This window comes from Hemiscyllium ocellatum, chromosome 44 (assembly GCF_020745735.1).
Source record: "Hemiscyllium ocellatum isolate sHemOce1 chromosome 44, sHemOce1.pat.X.cur, whole genome shotgun sequence".
In the NCBI taxonomy this organism is placed as follows: Eukaryota; Metazoa; Chordata; class Chondrichthyes; order Orectolobiformes; family Hemiscylliidae; genus Hemiscyllium; species Hemiscyllium ocellatum.
Window position 1 is genome coordinate 11,925,399 of NC_083444.1, and position 25,928 is coordinate 11,951,326.

General features: G+C 53.9%; 1 protein-coding gene across 4 annotated transcripts in view; it reads right to left on the reverse strand.

Moving 5' to 3' along the window:
* LOC132835248 (ephrin type-B receptor 3-like) overlaps positions 1 to 25,928 on the reverse strand; it is a 94,701-nt gene that overhangs the window by 36,179 nt on the left and 32,594 nt on the right. For 3 of the 4 annotated variants that reach the window (XM_060854631.1, XM_060854630.1, XM_060854629.1), the window contains exons 2-4: positions 13,121 to 13,185; positions 10,617 to 11,289; positions 2,200 to 2,355 (exon numbers count right to left, since the gene is read on the reverse strand). In XM_060854631.1, the coding sequence (XP_060710614.1) occupies positions 2,200 to 2,355; positions 10,617 to 11,289; positions 13,121 to 13,185 (894 nt within the window). Of the gene's footprint in view, positions 1 to 2,199; positions 2,356 to 10,616; positions 11,290 to 13,120; positions 13,186 to 17,225; positions 17,246 to 25,928 lie in introns of those variants that run through there. The other variant, XM_060854633.1, reaches the window with a different exon arrangement.

The window sequence follows — 25,928 nt, forward strand, 5'->3', positions numbered from 1 at the left end:
CAGGACAGGGACAGCACAGGGCTAGATACAGAGTAAAGCTCCCTCTATACTGTCCCCATTAAACACTCCCAGGACAGGGACAGCACGGGGTTAGATACAGAGTAAAGCTCCCTCTATACTGTCCCCATTAAACACTCCCAGGACAGGGACAGCACGGGGGTTGGACACAGAGTAAAGCTCCCTCTACACTTTAGAAACCTTGGAGTGCAGGTTCATATCTCCTTGAAAGTGGAGTCGCAGGTAGATAGGATAGAGAAGAAGGTGTTTGGCATGTTTTCCTTTATTGGTCAGAGTATTGAGTACAGGAGTTGGGAGGTCATGTTGCGGCTGTACAGGAAATTGGTTAGGCCACTGTTGGAATATAGCGCGCAATTCCGGTCTCCTTCCTATCGGAAAAATGTTGTGAAAGGGTTCAGAAAAGACCTACAAGGATGTTGCCAGGGTTGGAGTGACAGGAAGAGGCTGAGCAGGCTGGGGCAACTGGGGCTCGGGCCCATCGCTTCCTGAAAGTGGTGACCTGAGGAGACAGGGTGGTAAAGAAAGCGTGTGGCATGATCGGGGAACTGAGTACAAGAGTCGGGATGAAACGTTGCCGCTTTCTAAGGTGTCGACTGGGCCAGGCTGAAGAGTAATGTGTTTATTTCCGGTCGCCACAGGAAGGGAAGGACGCGGTCGCTTCGGAGAGGGTGCAGGAACGTTGTCCTGCCTGGATTAGGCCGAGGTGGAAGGAGCAGGTCAAAACTGGCACAGCTTGTTCACTGTGGTGTGGCGGGGGCTGAGGGGAGACTTGAGAGAACTCGATCAACCTATGAGACGCGCAGGTAGTTAAATTAGATTACTTACAGTGTGGAAACAGGCCCTTCGGCCCAATAAGTCCACACCGACCCGCCACCTACATATTTGCCCCATACCTAACACTACAGGCAATTTAGCATGGCCATTCCACCCTAACCTGCACATCCCTGGGCACTATGGGTAATTTAGCATGGCCATTCCACCCTAACCTAAACATCCCTGGGCACTATGGGTAATTTAGCACAGCCAATTCACCCAAACCTGCACATCCCTGGGCACTATGGGTAATTTAGCACAGCCAATTCACCCTAACCTGCACATCCCTGGACACTATGGGTAATTTAGCACGGCCAATCCACCCTAACCTCCACATCCCTGGACACTATGGGTAATTTAGCACGGCCAATCCACCCTAACCTTCACATCCCTGGACACCATGGGTAATTTAGCACAGCCAATTCACCTTAACCTGCACATCTTTGGACTGTGGGAGGAAACCGGAGCACCCGGAGGAAACCCATGTAGACACGGGGAGAACGTGCAAACTCCACACAGTCAGTCGCTTGAGGCGGGAATTGAACCCGGGTCTCTGGCGCTGTGAGGCAGCAGTGCTAACCACTGAGCCACCCACAAATGCTAACATTGTTAGAATAGGGTCCCAAAGAACTCTCATTAGAAAGACCACTCATGGTGGTTTACGCTGAAGGTCAGCGCACTGCGGGTGAAGGGGTGAGGTTGAGAGACCATCCCCTTCATGGTCATCTCTGTCAGTGTGGGGAACTGAACCTGCGCTCATGGCCTCCCTCTGCATCCCAAACCAACGATCGAGCCAACTGAGTGGGAGACTGTGTTAGGTAGACTGAGTGGGAGGTAGTGCGGATGACCGGAATCGCTTTCTCCCTGGAGTTGATATGCCGAAAACTAGGGTGTACGCACTTAAGGGGGAAAGGAGAGGTGAGGCGGCAAGTTTTGTTTGAAACGCGCGCAGAGTGGTAGGTGTGTGGAAGGCGCTGTCTGGGGTGATGTTGGAGACAGGGGGTGGTCTAAGGGGCTTTTGGATAAACAGACGACCGTGCCAGGAATGAGGGGGGAGGGGCGGAAGATGGCAGGCGGACGGGATGAGCCTGATTTGGCGTCAGGTTTGGCGTAACATGGTAGGCCAAAGAGCCTCTGCTGGTTGTGGTACTCTCCTGACTTTGATGCTTGAATGGCTCACCCAACAGACAGCGTTACCCACCGCCGAAACCCCTGTCCCTTTTCTATGTGACTCCCCAACCCGTTTCATGGAAACGTGCCATTTTTTTTCCTGGTTCTCAAAGGCCACGCCCGCGGCACAGACTACCCTGCCCGCCCCAAACCGCGGCTCCCTCACACCCCACCCCCACCCCCACACCCTTGGCTTACTTGTGCACTGCATCTCCGGCTGGTCGTTACTGGCTCTGTAGTGCCCCCGCAGGCAGCTGCAGGAGGTGGCGCCTGGCGAGGAAGCACCGCTGTTCCGGGGGCAAATGCTGCACAGCCCCTCACCTTGCGTGGCCTTAAAATGGCCGGGGGCGCAGGCTGGAGTTGGGGGGTGGGGAGGAAAGACAGAGAGAGAGAGAGAGAGAGACAGAAAGTAAACGGACAGCAACCTTCAGGGAGGGGACACGCCATCCCCACCCCGGTTTCCAGAATGTTCCGCGAGGCCTCGGGCCTCCAACCACCCACTGACACCCAGCTCGTCAAGGGCAATCCCTTCTTGAGAGATCAGTTGGGAATAATGCGGGAGTTTCGGCCTAGTCGATCCAAGGCGACAACCCCCTGCCCCCCGCGCTATTTCCTGGTTGTGCCCTGGCAAGGAGGAGGGCGGGTAGACAGGGCCCCTGAAGGGGGAACCCGCCTGCTCCCCGTTCCGCTGCGGATCGGGGGTTTTAACCGGCCTGGCCTCACAAAAACAAGGAACGACGGGTAGGCCCCTTCGGGCCTGGTTCGGTCAGATCCGCCCCTTTAACCTCAACTCTCTGTTACCCTCTCCCTCCCCGTGCCCCCCACCCCACCGCCCCCACACCAATCTCTCAACCCCCTCAACCATCTCTCTGTGCCTTAAAACTAAACATCGAAACCGTACGGCATCCACTGCCCGTTGAGCGAGGGAATTCTGAGAGAAGGTAATGCCTCATGTCTGATTTAAAATGGCCGACCCACACCCCACCCCACCCCCAACTTATTTTTCAGCTCCTGACTCCCAGTTCCAGGTTGTCCCACAGCAGGAGACATCCTTTCAACATCCGAGTCCCCCTCTGGGATCTTCCCCATTTCAATCAAGTCACCTCTGACTCCCCTAAACTCCAGAAGGATACTGGGCCTAGCCCGTTTAGGCTTTCCTCAAAGGTAGGCTGCTCAGTAAACCTCTGCTTCCAATGGATTAACGTCCGTTGGTTGGCGCTGGGACCAGTACTAATGCACCTAACCTGCACATCCCTGGGCACTGTGGGTAATTTAGCACGGCCAATCCACCCTAACCTGCACATCCCTGGGCACTGTGGGTAATTTAGCACGGCCAATCCACCCTAACCTGCACATCCCTGGGCACTGTGGGTAATTTAGCACGGCCAATCACCCTAACCTGCACATCCCTGGGCACTGTGGGTAATTTAGCATGGCCAATCACCCTAACCTGCACATTCCTGGGCACTATGGGTAATTTAGCACGGCCAATCACCCTAACCTGCACATCCCTGGGCACTGTGGGTAATTTAGCATGGCCAATCACCCTAACCTGCACATCCCTGGGCACTGTGGGTAATTTAGCATGGCCAATCACCCTAACCTGCACATCCCTGGGCACTGTGGGTAATTTAGCATGGCCAATCCACCCTAACCTGCACATCCCTGGGCACTGTGGGTAATTTAGCACGGCCAATCACCCTAACCTGCACATCCCTGGGCACTGTGGGTAATTTAGCACGGCCAATCACCCTAACCTGCACATCCCTGGGCACTGTGGGTAATTTAGCATGGCCAATCACCCTAACCTGCACATCCCTGGGCACTGTGGGTAATTTAGCATGGCCAATCACCCTAACCTGCACATCCCTGGGCACTGTGGGTAATTTAGCATGGCCAATCACCCTAACGTGCACATCCCTGGGCACTATGGGTAATTTAGCATGGCCAATCACCCTAACCTGCACATCCCTGGGCACTATGGGTAATTTAGCACGGCCAATCCACCCTAACCTACACATCCCTGGGCACTATGGGTAATTTAGCACGGCCAATCCACCCTAACCTGCACATCCCTGGGCACTATGGGTAATTTAGCACGGCCAATCCACCCTAACCTGCACATCCCTGGGCACTGTGGGTAATTTAGCACGGCCAATCACCCTAACCTGCACATCCCTGGGCACTGTGGGTAATTTAGCACGGCCAATCACCCTAACCTGCACATCCCTGGGCACTGTGGGTAATTTAGCATGGCCAATCACCCTAACCTGCACATCCCTGGGCACTGTGGGTAATTTAGCATGGCCAATCCACCCTAACCTGCACATCCCTGGGCACTATGGGTAATTTAGCATGGCCAATCACCCTAACCTGCACATCCCTGGGCACTATGGGTAATTTAGCATGGCCAATCACCCTAACCTGCACATCCCTGGGCACTATGGGTAATTTAGCATGGCCAATCCACCCTAACCTACACATCCCTGGGCACTATGGGTAATTTAGCACAGACAGTCACCCTAACCTGCACATCCCTGGGCACTGTGGGTAATTTAGCATGGCCAATCCACCCTAACCTGCACATCCCTGGGCACTATGGGTAATTTAGCATGGCCAATCACCCTAACCTGCACATCCCTGGGCACTATGGGTAATTTAGCATGGCCAATCACCCTAACCTGCACATCCCTGGGCACTATGGGTAATTTAGCATGGCCAATCCACCCTAACCTACACATCCCTGGACACTATGAGTAATGTAGCACAGACAGTCACCCTAACCTGCACATCCCTGGGCACTGTGGGTAATTTAGCACGGCCAATCCTCCCTAACCTGCGCATCTTTGGACTAGAACATACAACATAACAGCGCAGTCCATGCCCTTTGGCCCTCGAAGTAGCACCGACCTGTGAAACCAATGTGAAGCCCATCTAACCTACACTATTCAATTAACATCCATATATCTGTCCAATGCCCATTTAAATGCCCTTAAAATTGGCAAGTCTACTACTGTTGTAGGCAGGGCATTCCACACCCCTACTACTCTGAGTAAAGAAACTACCTCTGACCTCTGTCTTATACCTATCACCCCTCACTTTAAAGTTGTGTCCCCTCGTGTTGGCCATCCCCACACTTGGAAAAAGGCTCTCCCTGTCCACCATATCTAACCCTCTCATTATCTTGTATGCCTCTATTAAGTCACCTCTCAACCTTCTTCTCTCTAAAGAGAACAGCCTCAAGGCCCTCAGCCTTTCCTCGTAAGACCTTCCCTCCATAACAGGCAACATCCTAGTAAATCTCTGCACCCTTTCCAAAGCTTCCACATCCTTCTTATAATGCGGTGACCAGAACTGTACACAATACTCCAAGTGTGGCCGTACTAGAGTTTTATACAGCTGTAATATAACCTCATGGTTCCGGAACTCGATCCCTCTGTTAATAAAAGCTAAAACACTGTATGCCTTCTTAACAGCCCTGTCAACCTAGGTGGCAACTTTCAGGGATCTGTGGACCTGGACACCGAGATCTCTCTGCTCATCCACATTCCCAAGAATCTTACCATTAGCCCAGTAACTTTGCATTCTGGTTACTCTGACCAAAGTGAATTACCTCACACTTGGCCGCATTAAACTCCATTTGCCACCCCTCAGCCCAGCTCTGCAGCTTATCTATGTCTCTCTGTAACCTACAACATCCTTCAGCACTATCCACAACTCCACTGTGGGAAACGAGAGAGAGTTTCCAAAGAGAGTGATCCATCTGGTGCTGGTGGGAGGGGGTGGGTGGGTAACTGGGCTGGATGATAAATTGAAGGAGCAGAAAGGAGGGGGGTGCTGTCTAGAATCGGCTGAGGATCCATCGTTGCCCCTCCCCCCAACTCCATCGCGTCTGTCCGGCCCTGCTAGACTGTCCTCTCCCACCTCAGCCCGCTCATTCATCCAGACCCCAGCGAGAATGTAGCCGCCATATCCCCAGGACTGACACTGAGGGTCACTTCCACCGCACCCCCATGGTGGGGTATCTCCCCCTTGGGTATGGGGATGTGTAACCCCCCCACAGGCGTGGTCAGCAGTGAGATGTCTTTGCCCCTTGCACCCCAATGTCTCGGCCTAGGGACATAGTTAGTTCCACCTCAGCCTCCCATCGTCGCAACCTTCATTCACGGTGAGGGGGGGATAGGTTTGGGGGGGAGATGTGCGTGGAATGTTGGTTACGCAGAGAGTAATGGGGGCCTGGAACTTGTTGCCAGCTGAGGTGGTAAGAGACGGGCAAGAAATTAAGATGTACCCAGACAGATACATGAATGGGCAGGGAGCTCAGGCCCTTAGAAAATAGGCCACAGGTTTAGATTGAGGATCTGGATCAGCGCAGGTTGGAAGGGCCGAAGGGCCTGTTCCTGAGCTGGAATTTTCGTTGTATGTTTGCACGCTGCCTCTTGACATCGTTGGATGCCCCAGAAGGGGCTGTAGGGTGGCGTCAGGGGGGCGATTACCCAGCAAACCCGACCAACCGAACCACAGGTGGGAACATCGGCGGGGGGGTATGGGGCAGGAGCGGTCAGTCAGGCAATCAGGGACAACAAGACCCCTGGGAATCCCCCCCGAGGGGAAAAGTGTGCACACACACTCACACACACATACACTCACACCTCACACACACACACACACTCACACACACACACACTCACACACTCACATACAAACACACTCACCCACACATAGGGATACACACAGACACAGACACAGACACACACACACACAGGCACATAGATACACACAGACACACTCAGACGCACGTATGCGCACACACACAGACACGTAGATACACACACTCAGACGCACATATGCGCACACACGCAGACACGCACATAGACACACTGACACATACAGACAGGCATACAGAGACTCACACAGAGAGACACACACAGACACACACACAGACACACATACAGACACACACACATACACTCACACTCACACACACACACACACTCACATACAAACACACTCACCCACACATAGGGATACACACAGACACAGACACAGACAGACAGACACAGACACACACACAGACACGTAGATACACACAGACACACTCAGACGCACATATGCGCACACACGCAGACACGTAGATACACACAGACACACTCAGACGCACACACGCAGACACGCACATAGACACACTGACACATACAGACAGGCATACAGAGACTCACACAGAGAGACACACACAGACACACACACATACACACACACACACATACATGCATGCACACACACAGGCACGCGCACTGCTCTGAAACATAGAAAACAGGAGAAGGCCTTTTGGCCCTTCCAGCCTGCCCTGCTATTTAAAATGGCCGACCGTCTGACTCAGTCCTCCTCTGCCCACTTTCACCTCCCCCATTCCCTTCAGCCTCGGACTCTGACTTTAAAACACTCGACGTCCTGGCCTCAGACTGCAATTCCTGATTGTTCAGCGGTGGCTTGCAGAGCGGCTAGAGGCCTACACCAGCCTACCCCCTGCCTCAACAACGGTGCCCAGCCCTCCCTGCGATTAGCCGACTGCACCCTTCCCCCTCCCCCCCACACCTTCAATGTTCACCCGAACCGATCGCCATCCCACATTCTCACCCCCTTCCCAAGGTGAAGACAGTTTCCATATTCGCCTCCAAACCACCCCCCCCGGCTGGAGCATCATGGGAAGGCGAGGACTGTAACAGGGCAAGTGGACACACGTGGAGGGAGCCATCTCCATGGCGACCTGAGCGAATCCTCCCTTTGATCACGTTATGTCTGCCTTTACCGCAGCAAAGCAGCCCCAACGTGTTCGGACACAATTCCCAGGCTCTGCCGGGGTTCCGGCACATGTATTTTTGTTTTATATTTTTTGGCAGGCGCACTCTTCGGCATCGTTTGTAGCCGCCTCCGACAACGCCCAGTGCGGGGCTTCGCTAATGCCTTCCCGCCCTCAGGCCTGCCCTCCCCACCCCACCCCCCACCGCCCAGTCGCGATGGGCGCTGACTCAGGTCGGGAGAAGGTTCAAACAGAGCCCTCTGGCACACCGCCCAGGGAGAGGAGTCACCGTCTGCCTCTCTAGACGCTAGCTCACACGGGCATCATCACCCACGCCCCAACCTGCCCTCGCCTCCCATCTCCTGGTCCTCCCTCGTCCCGGCTTTAACTCCTGTCTCCCGCACATTCAATTCCCTGTCACGGTTCATACAGTCATAGAGATGTACAGCACGGAAACAGACCCTTCGGCCCAACCCGTCCATGCCGACCAGATATCCCAACCCAATCTAGTCCCACCTGCCTGGCCCACATCCCTCCAAACCCTTCCTATTCATATACCCATCCAGATGCCTCTTAAATGCTGCATTGTACCAGCTCCCACCACTTCCACTGGCAGCTCAATCCATACACGTACCACCCTCTGTGGGAATCCGACTGGACGACTCCTCACCCTCCCCACACTTCGATCCCAATTCCTGCTACTCCATATCTTCCCTCATCCATAAATCTCACACTCACACACAGACACACACTCACACACAGGCACACACACACTCACACACACACAGACACACACACACGTGCACGTACAGACAGACACACAGACACACACTCACAAGCACACACACACACACTCACACACACAGATACACTCGCAAGCACATACACACAGACACACACACACTCACAAGCGCACACACACACACACACTCACACACACACAGATACACTCGCAAGCACACACACACAGACACACACACACATGCACGTACACAGACAGACACACACACTCACAAGCACACACACACAGACACACACGTGCACGTACACAGAGACACACACACACACACACACACACACACACACACACACACACACACACACACACACACACACACACACACACACACACTAGCATCGAGGATAACAAGGGATACCAGAAGGAACATTGGTCTTAGTTTTGAAGGGAATGGGCTGTAACAGCGAGGAGGGGGCCGGTCAGGCTGCAGCTGAGTTGCCGTCAACGTTTCCGGCTTTAGTTGGTTCCCAAAACATCGAATGTGCTCAAGATTTGGCTCCCTGGGGGGGGGGGGGGGAGGTGAATGAGACCAAAGGCTACGGGGAGGAAGCACATTGAGGCTGTCGAGTTGGATGACCGGCAGTGATTGTGGTGAATGGTGGCGCCAGTCTCGAAGGGCTGAATGACCTCCTCCTCCCGTGTTGCCATGTCCCCCATGGGCCGAATGGCCCCCCCCTCCTGTGCCGTACTGTTCCAGTGAGTGCAGGTGCCAACCTCTCCCGCATCAGACTGTCCCTCCACCCTCCTCTTCGGGGAGCGTTATGGGAAAAACATTCAACAGAGTGTTAGCTTGGGGCTCTGCGTTACTAGGCCCTGGGGCATTACCATGAGGGCCACACCGTCTGTAGGGGGTGCCGTTCGGTGGGGGGGGAGGGCAGGTCCAAATGTTTACCCTGAAGGAGGGTGCGAAGGATTATCCAAAAGGTCAGCAACTGAAGGGTCAGACCACAAGGTGGGGAAACGGGCCGATGGGCCAAATGGCCTCCTGTTACCCTGGAACCTTCTGTGACCCCACCAGGACATTCCCCCATCCCCCACTCTGCCACGGATCCCCCAGCTCTACAGGCTACAGCCACCAGAGAGAGATGGACAACCGTCAGGGGGCAAGGGTCAAAGGGGAAGGGGGCAGAGAGTCAGTGTCATCGTCATGGTGATGGGAGGGCACTGGCTCAGAAGTGTCACCTTTACTGGGGGTTCTGCCCGTCTCTCTCCACCTAGCCCTCCCTCCCCCTCACAGCGACGCTGACCTTTACAGGAGGTTCGGCTCGTCTCTCCCCACCTAGTCCGCCCTCCCTTACATGGTGACGCTGATCTTTACAGGCAGTTCGGCCCGTCTCTCCCCACCGAGTCTGCCCTCCCCTACACGGTGACGCTGACCTTTACAGGGGGTTCGGTCCGTCTCTCCCCACCTAGCCCTCCCTCCCCTACATGGCGATGCTGACCTTTACAGGGGGTTCGGCCCCGTCTCTCCCCACCTAGTCTGCCCTCCCCTACATGGCGACGCTGACCTTTACAGGAGGTTTGACCCGTCTCTCCCCACCTAGCCCTCCCTCCCCAACAGCGACGCTGACCTTTACAGGCAGTTTGGCCCGTGTCTCCTCACCTAGCCCTCCCTCCCCTACATGGCGACGCTGACCTTTTCAGGCAGTTCGGCCCGTCTCTCCCCCCCTAGCCCCCCCCCCCCCCCCACAGCGACGCTGACCTTTACAGGCAGTTCGGCCCGTCTCTCGCCCCCTAGCCCCCCCCTCCCCCACGGCGACGCTGACCTTTACAGACAGTTCGGCCCGTCTCTCCCCACCTAGCCCTCCCTCCCCTACAGCGACTCTGACCTTTACAGGCAGTTCGGCCCGTCTCTCCCCACCTAGCCCACACCCCCTCGGTGATGCTGACCTTTACAGGAGATTCGGCCCGTCTCTCCCCACCTAGCCCTCCTCCCCGAGTGGCGGCGCTGACCTTTACAGGCAGTTCGGCCCGTCTCTCTCCCCCTAGCCCTCCCTCCCCCACGGCGGCGCTGACCTTTACAGGCGGTGTGCTTCTCCGCTGGCTCGTATCCGGGCCCACAGGTGCAGGCCCCGAAGGGCACCATCCACTCGCCGTCGCCGTTGCAGTGCAGCTTGAGGGGGATGGAGACCTCCACGGCGTTGGGGATGCAGGCGCCGGGGGCGATGACCAGCGAGGTGGGCTCGGCGCCGGTGACCGTCTCGGGGAAGGAGGCGAAGTCGGAGACCAGGGCCGGGCACTTCTTGAAGTAGACGCGGACGGAGAGCAGCGCCATGCAGGCCCCTTGGTCCTGGAAGGCCAGGTAGAAGCCGTTCCGGTTGAGTGGGCCCAGGTGGAGGGTCTTGGTGTTGGCGCGGCCCCGGGTCTTGTCGGGGAAGACCGAGTCGGCGGCCACCGTGTCCACCTTGACGTAAGGGTTCTCCATCCAGGCCGGGTAGCTGCGGGTGGCCGAGTCTGAGTCCGACTCAAAGTAGTAGAGGTTGAAAGTCTCCTTGCAGGAGCCGCGGGCCTCAGGGATGGAGGCACAGTCCCTCATGGTGAACTTCAGCTCCACGTAGACCCGCTGCGCCCCGCGCCGTGGGATGTAGGTGGTGCGCAGCCAGTTGTTCTGGTTGGGCACGTTGAGCTGGCAGATCTCGTACGTCCGCACGGTGTTCGCCTCGTCGTCGATCCCACTCAGCTCTTCCCACTGCGCGGGGTGGGGAGGGGTGGGGGTGGGGGCCACACACAACACGACACAAGGTCACGCTCCATGCCCACTCCGGGTCCACAGCCCCAGTTTGCCAGCGTTGAGCACCCACCACCCCCTCCCCCCCCCCCCCCAAAACCGCGCCCTTCGAACTCTACTCCCGACGGATCCCGCGCCTGCCGCCGTCTGCGGAACGGAATTCCAAAGTCTCCCGACTCGGACAGACCAGGATCGCAGGCCCTCCAGCCCGACTCGTCAATGCTGACCTTAAGGTGGCACGGTGGCTCAGTGGTTAGCACCGCTGCCTCACGGCGCCAGGGACCCGGGTTCAATTCCACCCTCTGGGCAACTGTCAGTGTGGGGTTTACACATTCTCTCCGTGTCTGCGTGGGTTTCCTCCGGGTGCTCCGGTTTCCTCCCACAGTCCAAAGATGTGCAGGTTCGGGTGGATTGGCCGTGCTAAATTACCCATAGTGCCCAGGGATGTGCAGGTTAGGGTGGATTGACCGTGCTAAATTGACCCATAGTGTCCAGGGATGTGTAGGTTAGGGTGGATTGGCCGTGCTAAATTGACCCATAGTGCTCAGGGATGTGCAGGTTAGGGTGGATTGGCCATGCTAAATTGACCCATGGTGCCCGGGGATGTGCAGGTTCGGGTGGATTGGCCGTGCTAAATTACCCATAGTGCCCCAGGGATGTGCAGGTTAGGGTGGATTGGTTGTGCTAAATTACCCATAGTCCCCTGGGATGCGCAGGTTAGGGTGGATTGGCCGTGCTAAATTACCCATAGTGCCCAGGGATGTGCAGGTTAGGGTGGATTGGCCATGCTAAATTACCCATAGTGCCCAGGGATGTGCAGGTTAGGGTGGATTGGCCATGCTAAATTACCCATAGTGCCCAGGGATGTGCAAGTTCGGGTGGATTGGCCGCGCTAAATTACCCATAGTGCCCAGGGATGTGCAGGTTAGGGTGGATTGGGTGTATTGGGATACGGGCCAAGTGCTGGCAAATGGGCCTAGATTAGGTGAGGATATCTGGTCAGCATGGATGAGTTGGGACGAAGGGTCTGTTTACGTCTCTATGACTCTCCTTCCAAACATAGCAAATTTGAAAAGCCGTGGGTGTCCACATTACGAAGCCAAGACCCCCTGGTCTCATCGCCCAGTCTTATCGGAAACCTCCTCCCCTTATCCGAGCGCCCGCGAGATAAGCGGCTCACTGAGAAATTCCCGAGACTGGGAATTGCCGGGGAGATTAAACTTGGCCAGACACTCTACGGAGGGTAGGCTGCTTGAGTAGAGCCCAAGGCTTAATATCCACCTGGACGCTCACCGGCTGGGCCCTCATTTATTGCCCAGGCCCAGGGTGTTGTTAAGAGTCAAGCCCCGGAGTTATAGGGTGTGGGGTCACCGTGGAAACCCCTGTTGACCTTCTAGCTCCAAGGAGAACCATCCCCTGCTTCCTCCGGGTCTTAGAATAACCGCAAGTCCCTTCATAACATTCTGGTAAATCCCCACCATTTTCCTTCCCATCAACCCCCAATTTCTTCAAGGAAGTGACAAGCTGCCTGAGGTGGAATGGCCAAAAAAAATGGCCGCCAGCTGAGGCCTAAACAAAGGCCTCGCTTTTATACTCGACACCTCAGTTTCTGAACACACTGTGGTGTCAAGGGTCAAGAAAGGGATGCTCCCCCCCCCCCGGGGAGGGCACGCTGGAAAAGGCATGGCAGGTCAGGCCGCATCTGAGGAGAGACGACATTTCGGGCAGGACCCTTTGTCGAGGTGAAAGTTGAACGGAGGACGTAGGGGGTAAAAACTGATCAGATTCTCACCCCGGTTTCCGGGTACACCATCCATTTCAGGTCCGCAGTCTCCAGTCTCGTGTTCATCAGCATTTCTGTGACGAGAGTAGACGTCAGACATTTTTTTCTGGATTAGATCAGACATGTTTATTTTCCCGCACACTCTCAACCCCAACCCCACCCCCTCTTCCCCAAAACAGCAAGAAATTGCCACAACCTAACCAAAGTTAGCCGCAATTGTCAAACCAGGCCTGGACAGCGGCCTCTCTCGCTCCACACAGAGAAAACGGCGCCAAATACAAGCACCCACCTCCATGTCGGTTTGAGACGCAGAGCCAGGGTCAACCACACCCCCGCCCCACCCCCTCCCGGATTCGAGGACCCGGTCGGATCCCACTCGATTCCCCCCAAAAAACCTGGTTAACCCTCAGGCTAGGCCTCAGCTAGAGTGGGCAGTGAAGGGGTCACCGGGGGGCGGCAAACGGAGACCCAGGTTCCCATCGCCAAGGGACGACGGCTTTTGATAGTGCCCATCCCCCCCACCAGCTCCGCTCCACCCCTCCCCCACCACCCCGCCACCAGGGGGCATTCTGAAAGGCAAGTCCGACTGGACAAGGTTGGGGGGGGTTTGACCCCCACCCCACCCTGCTGTTGGGACCGTCAGGTTTTCCCGTCCGGGAATACCGCCAAACGCGGGAGCATCCGGGAGAGGAGTGGGGGTAGGCCACTCTGCCCTCCTCGGGGCGGGATCATGGTCGATTGTCCAACTCAGTCCCCTGTTCCCGTTTCCTTCACACACACACACACACACACACGGAGAACGATAGCCAACTCCCTCTGGAAAACATTCCATGTTTCGACCTCTACCCCTTCCTGCGGCAGAGAATTCCCACAGGCCTCCCCACTCTCTGAGGGAAGAAATCTCTCTCTCTCTCTCTCAAACCTATCCCGTTTCCTTAGACTGTGACCCCACCCCCCACCCAGGTCATCGGGAGCACCCTTCCTGAGTTTCCCCCATCTAGTCCGGTTCGAATTTTATAGATTTCTATGAGATCTCCTCCACCCCCCCCCCCTCACCCTGGCCAGTTCTTCTCAAACTCCAATGAATACAACCCAACTTGATCCAATCTCTCGTCGTACAGTCATAGAGAGGTACAGCACAGAAACAGACCCTTCGGCCCAACCCGTCCATGCCGACCAGATATCCCAACCCAATCTAGTCCCACCTGCCAGCACCCGGTCCATATCCCTCCAAACCCTTCCTATTCACATACCCATCCAAATGCCTCTTAAATGTTGCAATTGTACCAGCCTCCACCACATCCTCTGGCAGCTCATTCCATACCACCCTCTGTGTGAAAAAGTTGCCCCTTAGGTCGTTTTTAAATCTTTCCCCTCTCACCCTAAACCTATGCCCTCTAGTTCTGGACTCCCCCACCCCAGGGAAAAGACTTTGTCCATTTACTCTATCCATGCCCCTCATAATTTTGTAAACCTCTATAAGGTCACCCCTCAGCCTCCGACGCTCCAGGGAAAACAGCCCCAGCCTGTTCAGCCTCTCTGTGTGGAGTTTGCACATTCTCCCCGTGTCTGCGTGGTTTTCCCACCGGATGCTCCGGTTTCCTCCCACATTCCAAAGATGTGCAGTGAATTGGCCGCGCTAAATTGCCCCGTAGGGTCCAGGGATGTGTAGGTTCGTGGTAACATAGGATGATAAGGGAGGGGAATGGGTCTGGCTGGGTTTCTCGTTGGAGGGTCGGTGTGGGCTTGTTGGGCCGAAGGGCCTGTTTCCACACTGCAGGGATTCTGTGCAGGGATTTGATGATTCCCTAAAAACACGGGAAGCAAGAGGAGGCCATTCGGCCCTTGGAGCCCATTCCAGCATTCAGCACACTAGACAGTGGAAGCAGAATTCTGCCTCCCTCCTCCCTACCCAATCCCGGCATTTTCCCTACGGCTAACCCACCCAGCCTGACCATTCCCTGGACGCTACGGAACAATCTATCGCAGCACGTCCAACAGCACCCTCACACCTTCGGACCACGGGAGGGAATCAGATGTCACTGGCACGGTGAGGACAGGGACCGCTTGGCGTTAGATACAGAGTAAAGCTCCCTCTACACTGTCCCCCCCTCCTAGGACAGGGACAGCACGGGGTTAGATACAGAGTAAAGCTCCCTCTACACTGTCACCCATCAAACACTCCTAGGACAGGGACAGCACGGGGTTAGATACAGAGTAAAGCTCCCTCTACACTGTCCCACATCAAACACTCCCGGGACAGGGACTGCACGGGGTTAGATACAGAGTAAAGCTCCCTCTACACTGTCCCCCATCAAACACTCCCAGGATAGGGACAGCATGGGGTTAGATACAGAGTAAAGCTCCCTCTACACTGTCTCACCATCAAACACTCCCAGGACAGGGACAGCATGGGGTTAGATACAGAGTAAAGCTCCCTCAACACTGACCCCATCAAACACTCCCAGGACAGGGATAGCATGGGGTTAGATACAGAGTAAAGCTCCCACTACACTGTCCCCCCATCCCAGGACAGGGACAGCATGGGGTTAGATAGAGTAAAGCTTCCTCTACACTGACCCCCCATCAAACACTCCCCAGGACAGTGACGGCACGGGGTTAGATACAGAGTAAAGCTACCTCTACATTGTCCCCCATCAAACACTCCCCAGGACAGGGAGATAATGGATTTAGATATAGTAAAGCTCCCTCTACACTGTTCCCCATCAAACACTCCCAGGACAGGGACAGCACGGGGTTAGATACAGAGTAAAGCTCCCTCTACACTGTCCCCTCATCAAACACTCCCAGGACAAGGACAGCACAGGGTTAGATACAGAGTAAAGCTCTCTCTACAGTGTCCCCCATCCTAGGACAGGGACAGCACGGGGTTAGATATAGAGTAAAGCTTCCTCTACACTGTCCCCCCATCCCAGGACAGGGACAGCATGGGGTTAGATACAGAGTAAAGCTCCCTCAACACTGTCCCTCCATCAAACACTCCCAGGACAGGGACAGCATGGGGTTAGATACAGAGTAAAGCTCCCTCTACACTGACCCCCATCAAACACTCCCCAGGACAAGGACAGCACGGGGTTAGATACAGAGTAAAGCTCCCTCTACACTGTTCCCCCGTCCCAGGACAGGGACAGCACGGGGTTAGATACAGAGTAAAGCTCCCTCTACACTGTTCCCCATCAAACACTCCCAGGACAAAGACAGCACAGGGTTAGATACAGAGTAAAGCTCCCTCTGCACTGTTCCCCCGTCCCAGGACAGGGACAGCACGGGGTTAGATACAGAGTAAAGCTCCCTCTACACTGTTCCCCCATCCCAGGACAGGGACAGCACGGGGTTAGATACAGAGTAAAGCTCCCTCTACACTGTTCCCCATCAAACACTCCCAGGACAAAGACAGCACAGGGTTAGATACAGAGTAAAGCTCCCTCTACACTGTTCCCCATCAAACACTCCCAGGACAGGGACAGCACGGGGTGAGATACACAGTAAAGCTCTCCAATAAAAGGTGCTGCTAATGACCTTTGGCGGCAGGTGGGCATTGCGGGTGAGACTGGGCACTCCCTGCCCATCTCTCATTGCCCCCTGAACCATGTGTGTCGCCAGGTTTGGGTGGATCAGCCGTGCTGAATTGCCCCGGAGTGCCCAGGGGTGTGCTGGCTCGGTGGGTGGGCCATGGGGAAATGGCGGGCCCCAGGGACAGGGAGGGAGCGGTCCACTCTTCAGGGGGCTGGTGTGGACGGGCTGAGTGGACTCCTCTCCCCACTTTCTCGGTGGCCATGTTGGCTCACACTGGGTAAGGGTAAGATTTCCCCACCCCTCAGGAGGACACGAGTCAACCCAGGGGAATTTTCCGGCCGGAACTGAAGGGCTGCATCCGTTCCAGAGTGAGAAGGGAGAGAGGCCGGGGTACGGGTACCCGGGCAGGGTGGTGGGTGAATGGGGCTGGGTGCCAAGAGGAGGGAAAACGCGCTGGCGCATGTCTGTCCCCTCAGGAGCCCCGCTGGATCAATCCCAAGCTCAGGAACGTGACTGTATACATTCCAAATGCACAAGGGACCTCCCCTTCCGATCATTGTTTGGATTGGGAACTAACATTTGCTCATCTTCAATGAACAGCCACGGGGCCTACCAACGGCGTGTTTACACACAGACACAAAACCTGGCCCCGACTCGCTGTCAGCTCATGGTGAAGACAGCACGCACCGGACTTGGCAACGAATCCCCACCCCAACACCGTCAGCTGGCAGCATTCACCGGCCCCCTGGGAGGGAGGGCGAGAGAGAGAGAGGGAGAGAGAGGGAGGGACAGAGAGAGAGAGAGTGGGGGAGGGAGAGAGAGGGAGAGAGAGAGAGAGAGACAGAGAGGGGGAGAGAGAGAGAGAGGGAAACGGGGGGGAGAGAGAGAAGGGCAGAGAGGTGGAGAGAGAGGGAGAGAGAGGGAGAGGGGGAAGGGGGGGAGAGAGAGAGAGAGAGAGGGAGAGAGAGAGAGAGAGAGAACGGGGGGGCGGGGCGGGAGAGAGAGTGGGGGAAAGAGAGAGAGGAGTTTGCAACACTGTCCCCCATCAAACACTCCCAGGACAGGGAAAGCACAGGGTTAGATACAGTGTAAAGCTCCCTCTACACTGTCCCCCATCAAACACCCCCAGGCACTAGGATAGCATGGGGTTAGGTACAGAGTAAAACTCCCTCTACACTGTCTCACCATCAAACACTCCCAGGACAGGGACAGCACGAGGTTAGATACAGAGTAAAGCTCCCTCTACATTGTCCCCCATCAAACACTCCCAGGACAGGGAAAGCACAACGTTAGATATAGTGTAAAGCTCGCTCTACACTGTCCCCCATCAAACAGTCCCAGGACAGGGACAGAACCGGGGTTAGATACAGAGTAAAATTCCCTCTACACTGTTCTTAGATCAAACACTCCCAGGCACTGGGACAGCATGGGGTTAGGTACAGAGTATAACTTCCTCCACACCGTCCGCCATCAAACACTCCCATAGACAGGGATAGCACATGGTTAGATACAGAGTAAAGCTCCCTCTACACTGTCCCCCATCAAACACTCCCAGGACAGGGCTAGCACAGGGTTAGATACAGTGTAAAGCTCCCTCTACATTGTCCCCAATCAAACATTCCCAGGACAGGGACAGCACAGGGTTAGATACAGAGTAAAGCTTCCTCTACACTGTCCCCATCAAACACTCCCATAGACAGGGACAGCACGGGGTTAGATACAAAGTAAAGCTCCCTCTACACTGTCCCCATCAAACACTCCCAGGACAGGGACAGAACGGGGTTAGATACAGAATAAAGCTCCCTCAACACTGTCCCCCATCAAACACTCCCAGGACAGGGATAGCACAGGGTTAGCTACAGTGTAAAGCTCACTCTACACTGTCCCCCATCAAACACTCCCAGGACAGGGAAAGCACAGGGTTAGATACAGTGTAAAGCTCGCTCTACACTGTCCCCCATCAAACACCCCCAGGCACTAGGATAGCATGGGGTTAGGTACAGAGTAAAACTCCCTCTACACTGTCTCACCATCAAACACTCCCAGGACAGGGACAGCACGAGGTTAGATACAGAGTAAAGCTCCCTCTACATTGTCCCCCATCAAACACTCCCAGGACAGGGAAAGCACAACGTTAGATATAGTGTAAAGCTCGCTCTACACTGTCCCCCATCAAACAGTCCCAGGACAGGGACAGAACGGGGTTAGATACAGAGTAAAATTCCCTCTACACTGTTCTTAGATCAAACACTCCCAGGCACTGGGACAGCATGGGGTTAGGTACAGAGTATAACTTCCTCCACACCGTCCGCCATCAAACACTCCCATAGACAGGGATAGCACATGGTTAGATACAGAGTAAAGCTCCCTCTACACTGTCCCCATCAAACACTCCCAGGACAGGGCTAGCACAGGGTTAGATACAGTGTAAAGCTCCCTCTACATTGTCCCCAATCAAACATTCCCAGGACAGGGACAGCACAGGGTTAGATACAGAGTAAAGCTTCCTCTACACTGTCCCCATCAAACACTCCCATAGACAGGGACAGCACGGGGTTAGATACAAAGTAAAGCTCCCTCTACACTGTCCCCATCAAACACTCCCAGGACAGGGACAGAACGGGGTTAGATACAGAATAAAGCTCCCTCAACACTGTCCCCATCAAACACTCCCAGGACAGGGATAGCACAGGGTTAGCTACAGTGTAAAGCTCACTCTACACTGTCCCCCATCAAACACTCCCAGGACAGGGAAAGCACAGGGTTAGATACAGTGTAAAGCTCGCTCTACACTGTCCCCCATCAAACACCCCCAGGCACTAGGATAGCATGGGGTTAGGTACAGAGTAAAACTCCCTCTACACTGTCTCACCATCAAACACTCCCAGGACAGGGACAGCACGAGGTTAGATACAGAGTAAAGCTCCCTCTACATTGTCCCCATCAAACACTCCCAGGACAGGGAAAGCACAACGTTAGATATAGTGTAAAGCTCGCTCTACACTGTCCCCCATCAAACAGTCCCAGGACAGGGACAGAACCGGGGTTAGATACAGAGTAAAATTCCCTCTACACTGTTCTTAGATCAAACACTCCCAGGCACTGGGACAGCATGGGGTTAGGTACAGAGTATAACTTCCTCCACACCGTCCGCCATCAAACACTCCCATAGACAGGGATAGCACATGGTTAGATACAGAGTAAAGCTCCCTCTACACTGTCCCCCATCAAACACTCCCAGGACAGGGCTAGCACAGGGTTAGATACAGTGTAAAGCTCCCTCTACATTGTCCCCAATCAAACATTCCCAGGACAGGGACAGCACAGGGTTAGATACAGAGTAAAGCTTCCTCTACACTGTCCCCATCAAACACTCCCATAGACAGGGACAGCACGGGGTTAGATACAAAGTAAAGCTCCCTCTACACTGTCCCCATCAAACACTCCCAGGACAGGGACAGAACGGGGTTAGATACAGAATAAAGCTCCCTCAACACTGTCCCCCATCAAACACTCCCAGGACAGGGATAGCACAGGGTTAGCTACAGTGTAAAGCTCACTCTACACTGTCCCCCATCAAACACTCCCAGGACAGGGAAAGCACAGGGTTAGATACAGTGTAAAGCTCGCTCTACACTGTCCCCCATCAAACACCCCCAGGCACTAGGATAGCATGGGGTTAGGTACAGAGTAAAACTCCCTCTACACTGTCTCACCATCAAACACTCCCAGGACAGGGACAGCACGAGGTTAGATACAGAGTAAAGCTCCCTCTACATTGTCCCCCATCAAACACTCCCAGGACAGGGAAAGCACAACGTTAGATATAGTGTAAAGCTCGCTCTACACTGTCCCCCATCAAACAGTCCCAGGACAGGGACAGAACCGGGGTTAGATACAGAGTAAAATTCCCTCTACACTGTTCTTAGATCAAACACTCCCAGGCACTGGGACAGCATGGGGTTAGGTACAGAGTATAACTTCCTCCACACCGTCCGCCATCAAACACTCCCATAGACAGGGATAGCACATGGTTAGATACAGAGTAAAGCTCCCTCTACACTGTCCCCCATCAAACACTCCCAGGACAGGGCTAGCACAGGGTTAGATACAGTGTAAAGCTCCCTCTACATTGTCCCCAATCAAACATTCCCAGGACAGGGACAGCACAGGGTTAGATACAGAGTAAAGCTTCCTCTACACTGTCCCCATCAAACACTCCCATAGACAGGGACAGCACGGGGTTAGATACAAAGTAAAGCTCCCTCTACACTGTCCCCATCAAACACTCCCAGGACAGGGACAGAACGGGGTTAGATACAGAATAAAGCTCCCTCAACACTGTCCCCCATCAAACACTCCCAGGACAGGGATAGCACAGGGTTAGCTACAGTGTAAAGCTCACTCTACACTGTCCCCCATCAAACACTCCCAGGACAGGGAAAGCACAGGGTTAGATACAGTGTAAAGCTCGCTCTACACTGTCCCCCATCAAACACCCCCAGGCACTAGGATAGCATGGGGTTAGGTACAGAGTAAAACTCCCTCTACACTGTCTCACCATCAAACACTCCCAGGACAGGGACAGCACGAGGTTAGATACAGAGTAAAGCTCCCTCTACATTGTCCCCCATCAAACACTCCCAGGACAGGGAAAGCACAACGTTAGATATAGTGTAAAGCTCGCTCTACACTGTCCCCCATCAAACAGTCCCAGGACAGGGACAGAACCGGGGTTAGATACAGAGTAAAATTCCCTCTACACTGTTCTTAGATCAAACACTCCCAGGCACTGGGACAGCATGGGGTTAGGTACAGAGTATAACTTCCTCCACACCGTCCGCCATCAAACACTCCCATAGACAGGGATAGCACATGGTTAGATACAGAGTAAAGCTCCCTCTACACTGTCCCCCATCAAACACTCCCAGGACAGGGCTAGCACAGGGTTAGATACAGTGTAAAGCTCCCTCTACATTGTCCCCAATCAAACATTCCCAGGACAGGGACAGCACAGGGTTAGATACAGAGTAAAGCTTCCTCTACACTGTCCCCATCAAACACTCCCATAGACAGGGACAGCACGGGGTTAGATACAAAGTAAAGCTCCCTCTACACTGTCCCCATCAAACACTCCCAGGACAGGGACAGAACGGGGTTAGATACAGAATAAAGCTCCCTCAACACTGTCCCCCATCAAACACTCCCAGGACAGGGATAGCACAGGGTTAGCTACAGTGTAAAGCTCACTCTACACTGTCCCCCATCAAACACTCCCAGGACAGGGAAAGCACAGGGTTAGATACAGAGTAAAGCTCCCTCTACACTGTCCCCATCAAACACTTCCAGGACAGGGACAGAAACGGGTGAGATACAGAGTAAAGCTCCCTCTACACTGTCCCCTATCAAACACTCCCAAGACAGGGACTGAATGGGGATAGATACAGAGTAAAGCTGCCTCTACACTGTCCTCCATGAAACACCCCCAGGGACTGGGACAGCATAGGGTTAGATACAGAGTAAAGCTCGCTCTACACTGTTCCTGCATCAAACACTCTCAGGGACTTGGACACCATGGGGTTAGGTACAGAGTAAAACTCCCTCTACACTGTCCCATCAAATACTCCCAGGACAGGGACAGCACGGGGTTAGATACAGAATAAACCTCGCTCTACACTGTCTCACCAACAAACACTCCCAGGGACAGGGACACCATGGGATTAGATACAGAGTAAAACTCCATCTACACTGTCCCCCATCAAACATTCCCAGGACAGGGACAGAACGGGTTTAGATACAGAGTAAAGCTCCCTCTATACTATCCCCTATCAAAGACTCCCAGGACAGGGACAGCACAGGGTTAGATTAAGAGTAAAGCTCGCTCTACACTGTCCCCATCAAACACTCCCAGGACAGAGACCGCACAGGGTTAGGTACAGAGTAAAGCTTCCTCTACACTGTCCCCAATCAAACACTCCCAGGACAGGGATAGCACAGGGTTAGATACAGTGTAAAGCTCGCTCTACACTGTTCCCCAGCAAACATTCCTAGGACAGGGACAGCACGGGGTTAGATACAGAGTAAAGCTCCCTCTACACTGTCCCACATCAAACACTCCCAGGACAGCGTCAGCACAGGGTTAGATACAGAGTAAAGCTCCCACTACACTGTCCACATCAAATACTCCTAGGACAGGGACAGCACAGGGTTAGATACAGATTAAAGCTCCCTCTATACTGTCCCCCATCAAACACTCCCAGGACAGGAACAGCATGTGGTTAGATACAGAATAAAGCTCCCTCTACACTGTTCTCCCCATCAAACTCTCCCAGGACAGGGACAGCATGGGGTTAGATACAGAGTAATGCTCCCTCTACACTGTCCCCCATCTAAGATTCCCAGGACAGGGACAGCACGGGTTAGATACAGAGTAAAGCTCCCTCTACACTGTCCCCCCATCAAACACTCCCAGGGACTGGGACAGCACAAGGTTAGATACAGAGTAAAGCTCGCTCTACACTGTCTCCATCAAACACTCCCAGGACAGGGACACTGTGGGGTTAGATATAGAATAAAGCTCTCTCTACTATCTCCCAGCAAACACTCTCAGGACAGAGACAGAACGAGGTCAGATACAGAGTAAAACTCCCTCTACACTGTCCCCCATCAAACACTCCCAGGAAAGGGATAGCACAGGGTTAGATACAGTGTAAAGCTCCCTCAACACTGTTCCCCATCAAACACTCCCAGGACAGGGATAGCACAGGGTTAGATACAGTGTAAAGCTCGCTATACACTGTCTCACCTCAAACACTCCCAGGACAGGGACAGCACGGGGTTAAATATAGAGTAAGGCTCCCTCTATACTATGCCCCATCAAACACTCCCAGGGACAGGGACAGCATAGGGTTAGATACAGAGTAAAGCTCCTTCTACACTGTCTCCTATCAAACACTCCCAAGACAGGGACAGAACAGAGTTAGATACAGAGTAAAGCTCCCTCTACACTGTTCCTGCATCAAACACTCCCAGAGACTTGGACAGCATGGGGTTAGGTACAGAGTAAAACTCCCTCTACACTGTCCCCATCAAATACTCCCAGGACATGGACAGCACATGGTTAGCTACAGAGTAAAGCTCCCTCAACACTGTCTCACCATCAAACACTCCCAGGACAGGGACAGCACAGCGTTAGATACAGAGTAAAGCTCCCTGTATACTATCCTCCATCAAAGACTCCTAGGACAGGGACAGCAGAGGATTAGATACAGAGTAAAACTCTCTCTACACTGTCCCTTATCAAACACTCCAAAGACAGGGACAGAACGGGGTTAGATGCAGAGTAAAGTTCCCTCTACACTGTTCCTACATCAAACACTCCCAGCACTTGGACAGCATGGGGTTAGGTACAGAGTAAAACTCCCTATACACTGTCCCCCATGATACACTCCCAGGACCGGGACAGCACGAGGTTAGATACAGTGTAAAGCTCGCTCTACACTGTCCCCCCATCAAACATTCCCAGAATGGGATAGCACGGGGTTAGCTGTAGAGTAAAACTCGCTCTACACTGTCTGACCATCAAACACTCCCAGGACAGGGACAGCACGGGGTTAAATATAGAGTAAGGCTCCCTCTATACTATGCCCCATCAAACACTCCCAGGACAGGGACAGCACGGGGTTAGATACAGAGTAAAGCTCTCTATACACTGTCCCCATCAAACACTCCCAGGGACAGGGACAGCATAGGGTTAGATACAGATTAAAGCTCCCTCTATACTGTCCCCCATCAAACTCTCCCAGGACAGGAACAGTACAGGATTAGATACAGAGTATAACTCCCTCCACACCGTCCGCCATCAAACACTCCCATAGACAGGGACACCTTGTGGTTAGATACAGAATAAAGCTCCCTCTACACTGTTCTCCCCATCAAACTCTCCCAGGACAGGGACAGCATGGGGTTAGATACAGAGTAATGCTCCCTCTACACTGTCCCCCATCTAAGATTCCCAGGACAGGGTCAGCACAGGATTAGATACAGAGTAAAGCACCCTCTACACTGTCCCCATCAAACACTCCCAGGGACAGAGACAGCACTAGGTTAGATACAGAGTAAAACTCTCTCTACACTGTCCCCCATCTAAGATTCCCAGGACAGGGACAGCACGGGGTTAGATACAGAGTAAAGCTCCCACTACACTGTCCCCCCATCAAACACTCCCAAGACAGGGACAGCACAGGGTTAGATACAGATTAAACCTCCCTCTACACTGTTCTCCCCATCAAACTCTCCCAGTACAGGGACAGCATGGGGTTAGATACAGAGTAATGCTCCCTCTACACTGTCCCCCATCTAAGATACCCAGAACAGGGTCAGCACGGGATTAGATACAGAGTAAAGCTCCCTCCGCACTGTCCCCATCAAACACTCCCAGGGTCAGAGACAGCACTGGGTTAGATACAGAGTAAAACTCTCTCTACACTGTCTCCCCATCAAACACTCCCAAGACAGGGACAGAACAGGGTTAGATATGGAGTAAAACCCCCTCTACACTGTCTCCATCAAACACACCCAGGACAGGGACACTGTGGGGTTAGATATAGAATAAAGCTCTCTCTACTATCTCCCAGCAAACACTCTCAGGACAGAGACAGAACGGGGTTAGATACAGAGTAAAACTCCCTCTAAACTGTCCCCCATCAAACACTCCCAGGACAGGGATAGCACAGGGTTAGATACAGTGTAAAGCTCGCTCTACACTGTCTCACCATCAAACACTCCCAGGACAGGGACAGCACGGGGTTAAATATAGAGTAAGGCTCCCTCTATACTATGCCCCATCAAACACTCCCAGGGACTTGGACAGCAGGGGGTTAGGTACAGAGTAAAACTCCCTCTACACTGTCCCCATCAAACACTTCCAAGACAGGGACAGAACAGAGTTAGATACAGAGTAAAACTCCCTCTACACGGTTCCTGCATCAAACACTCCCAGGGACAGGGACAGCACGTGGTTAGATACAGAGTAAAGCTCCCTCAACACTGTTCCCCATCAAACACTCCCAGGACAGGGATAGCACAGGGTTAGATACAGAGTAAAGCTCCCTCTATACTATCCCCCATCAAAGACTCCTAGGACAGGGACAGCACGGGATTAGATACAGAGTAAAACTCTCTCTACACTGTCCCCTATCAAACACTCCAAAGACAGGGACAGAACGGGGTTAGATGCAGAGTAAAGTTCCCTCTACACTGTTCCTACATCAAACACTCC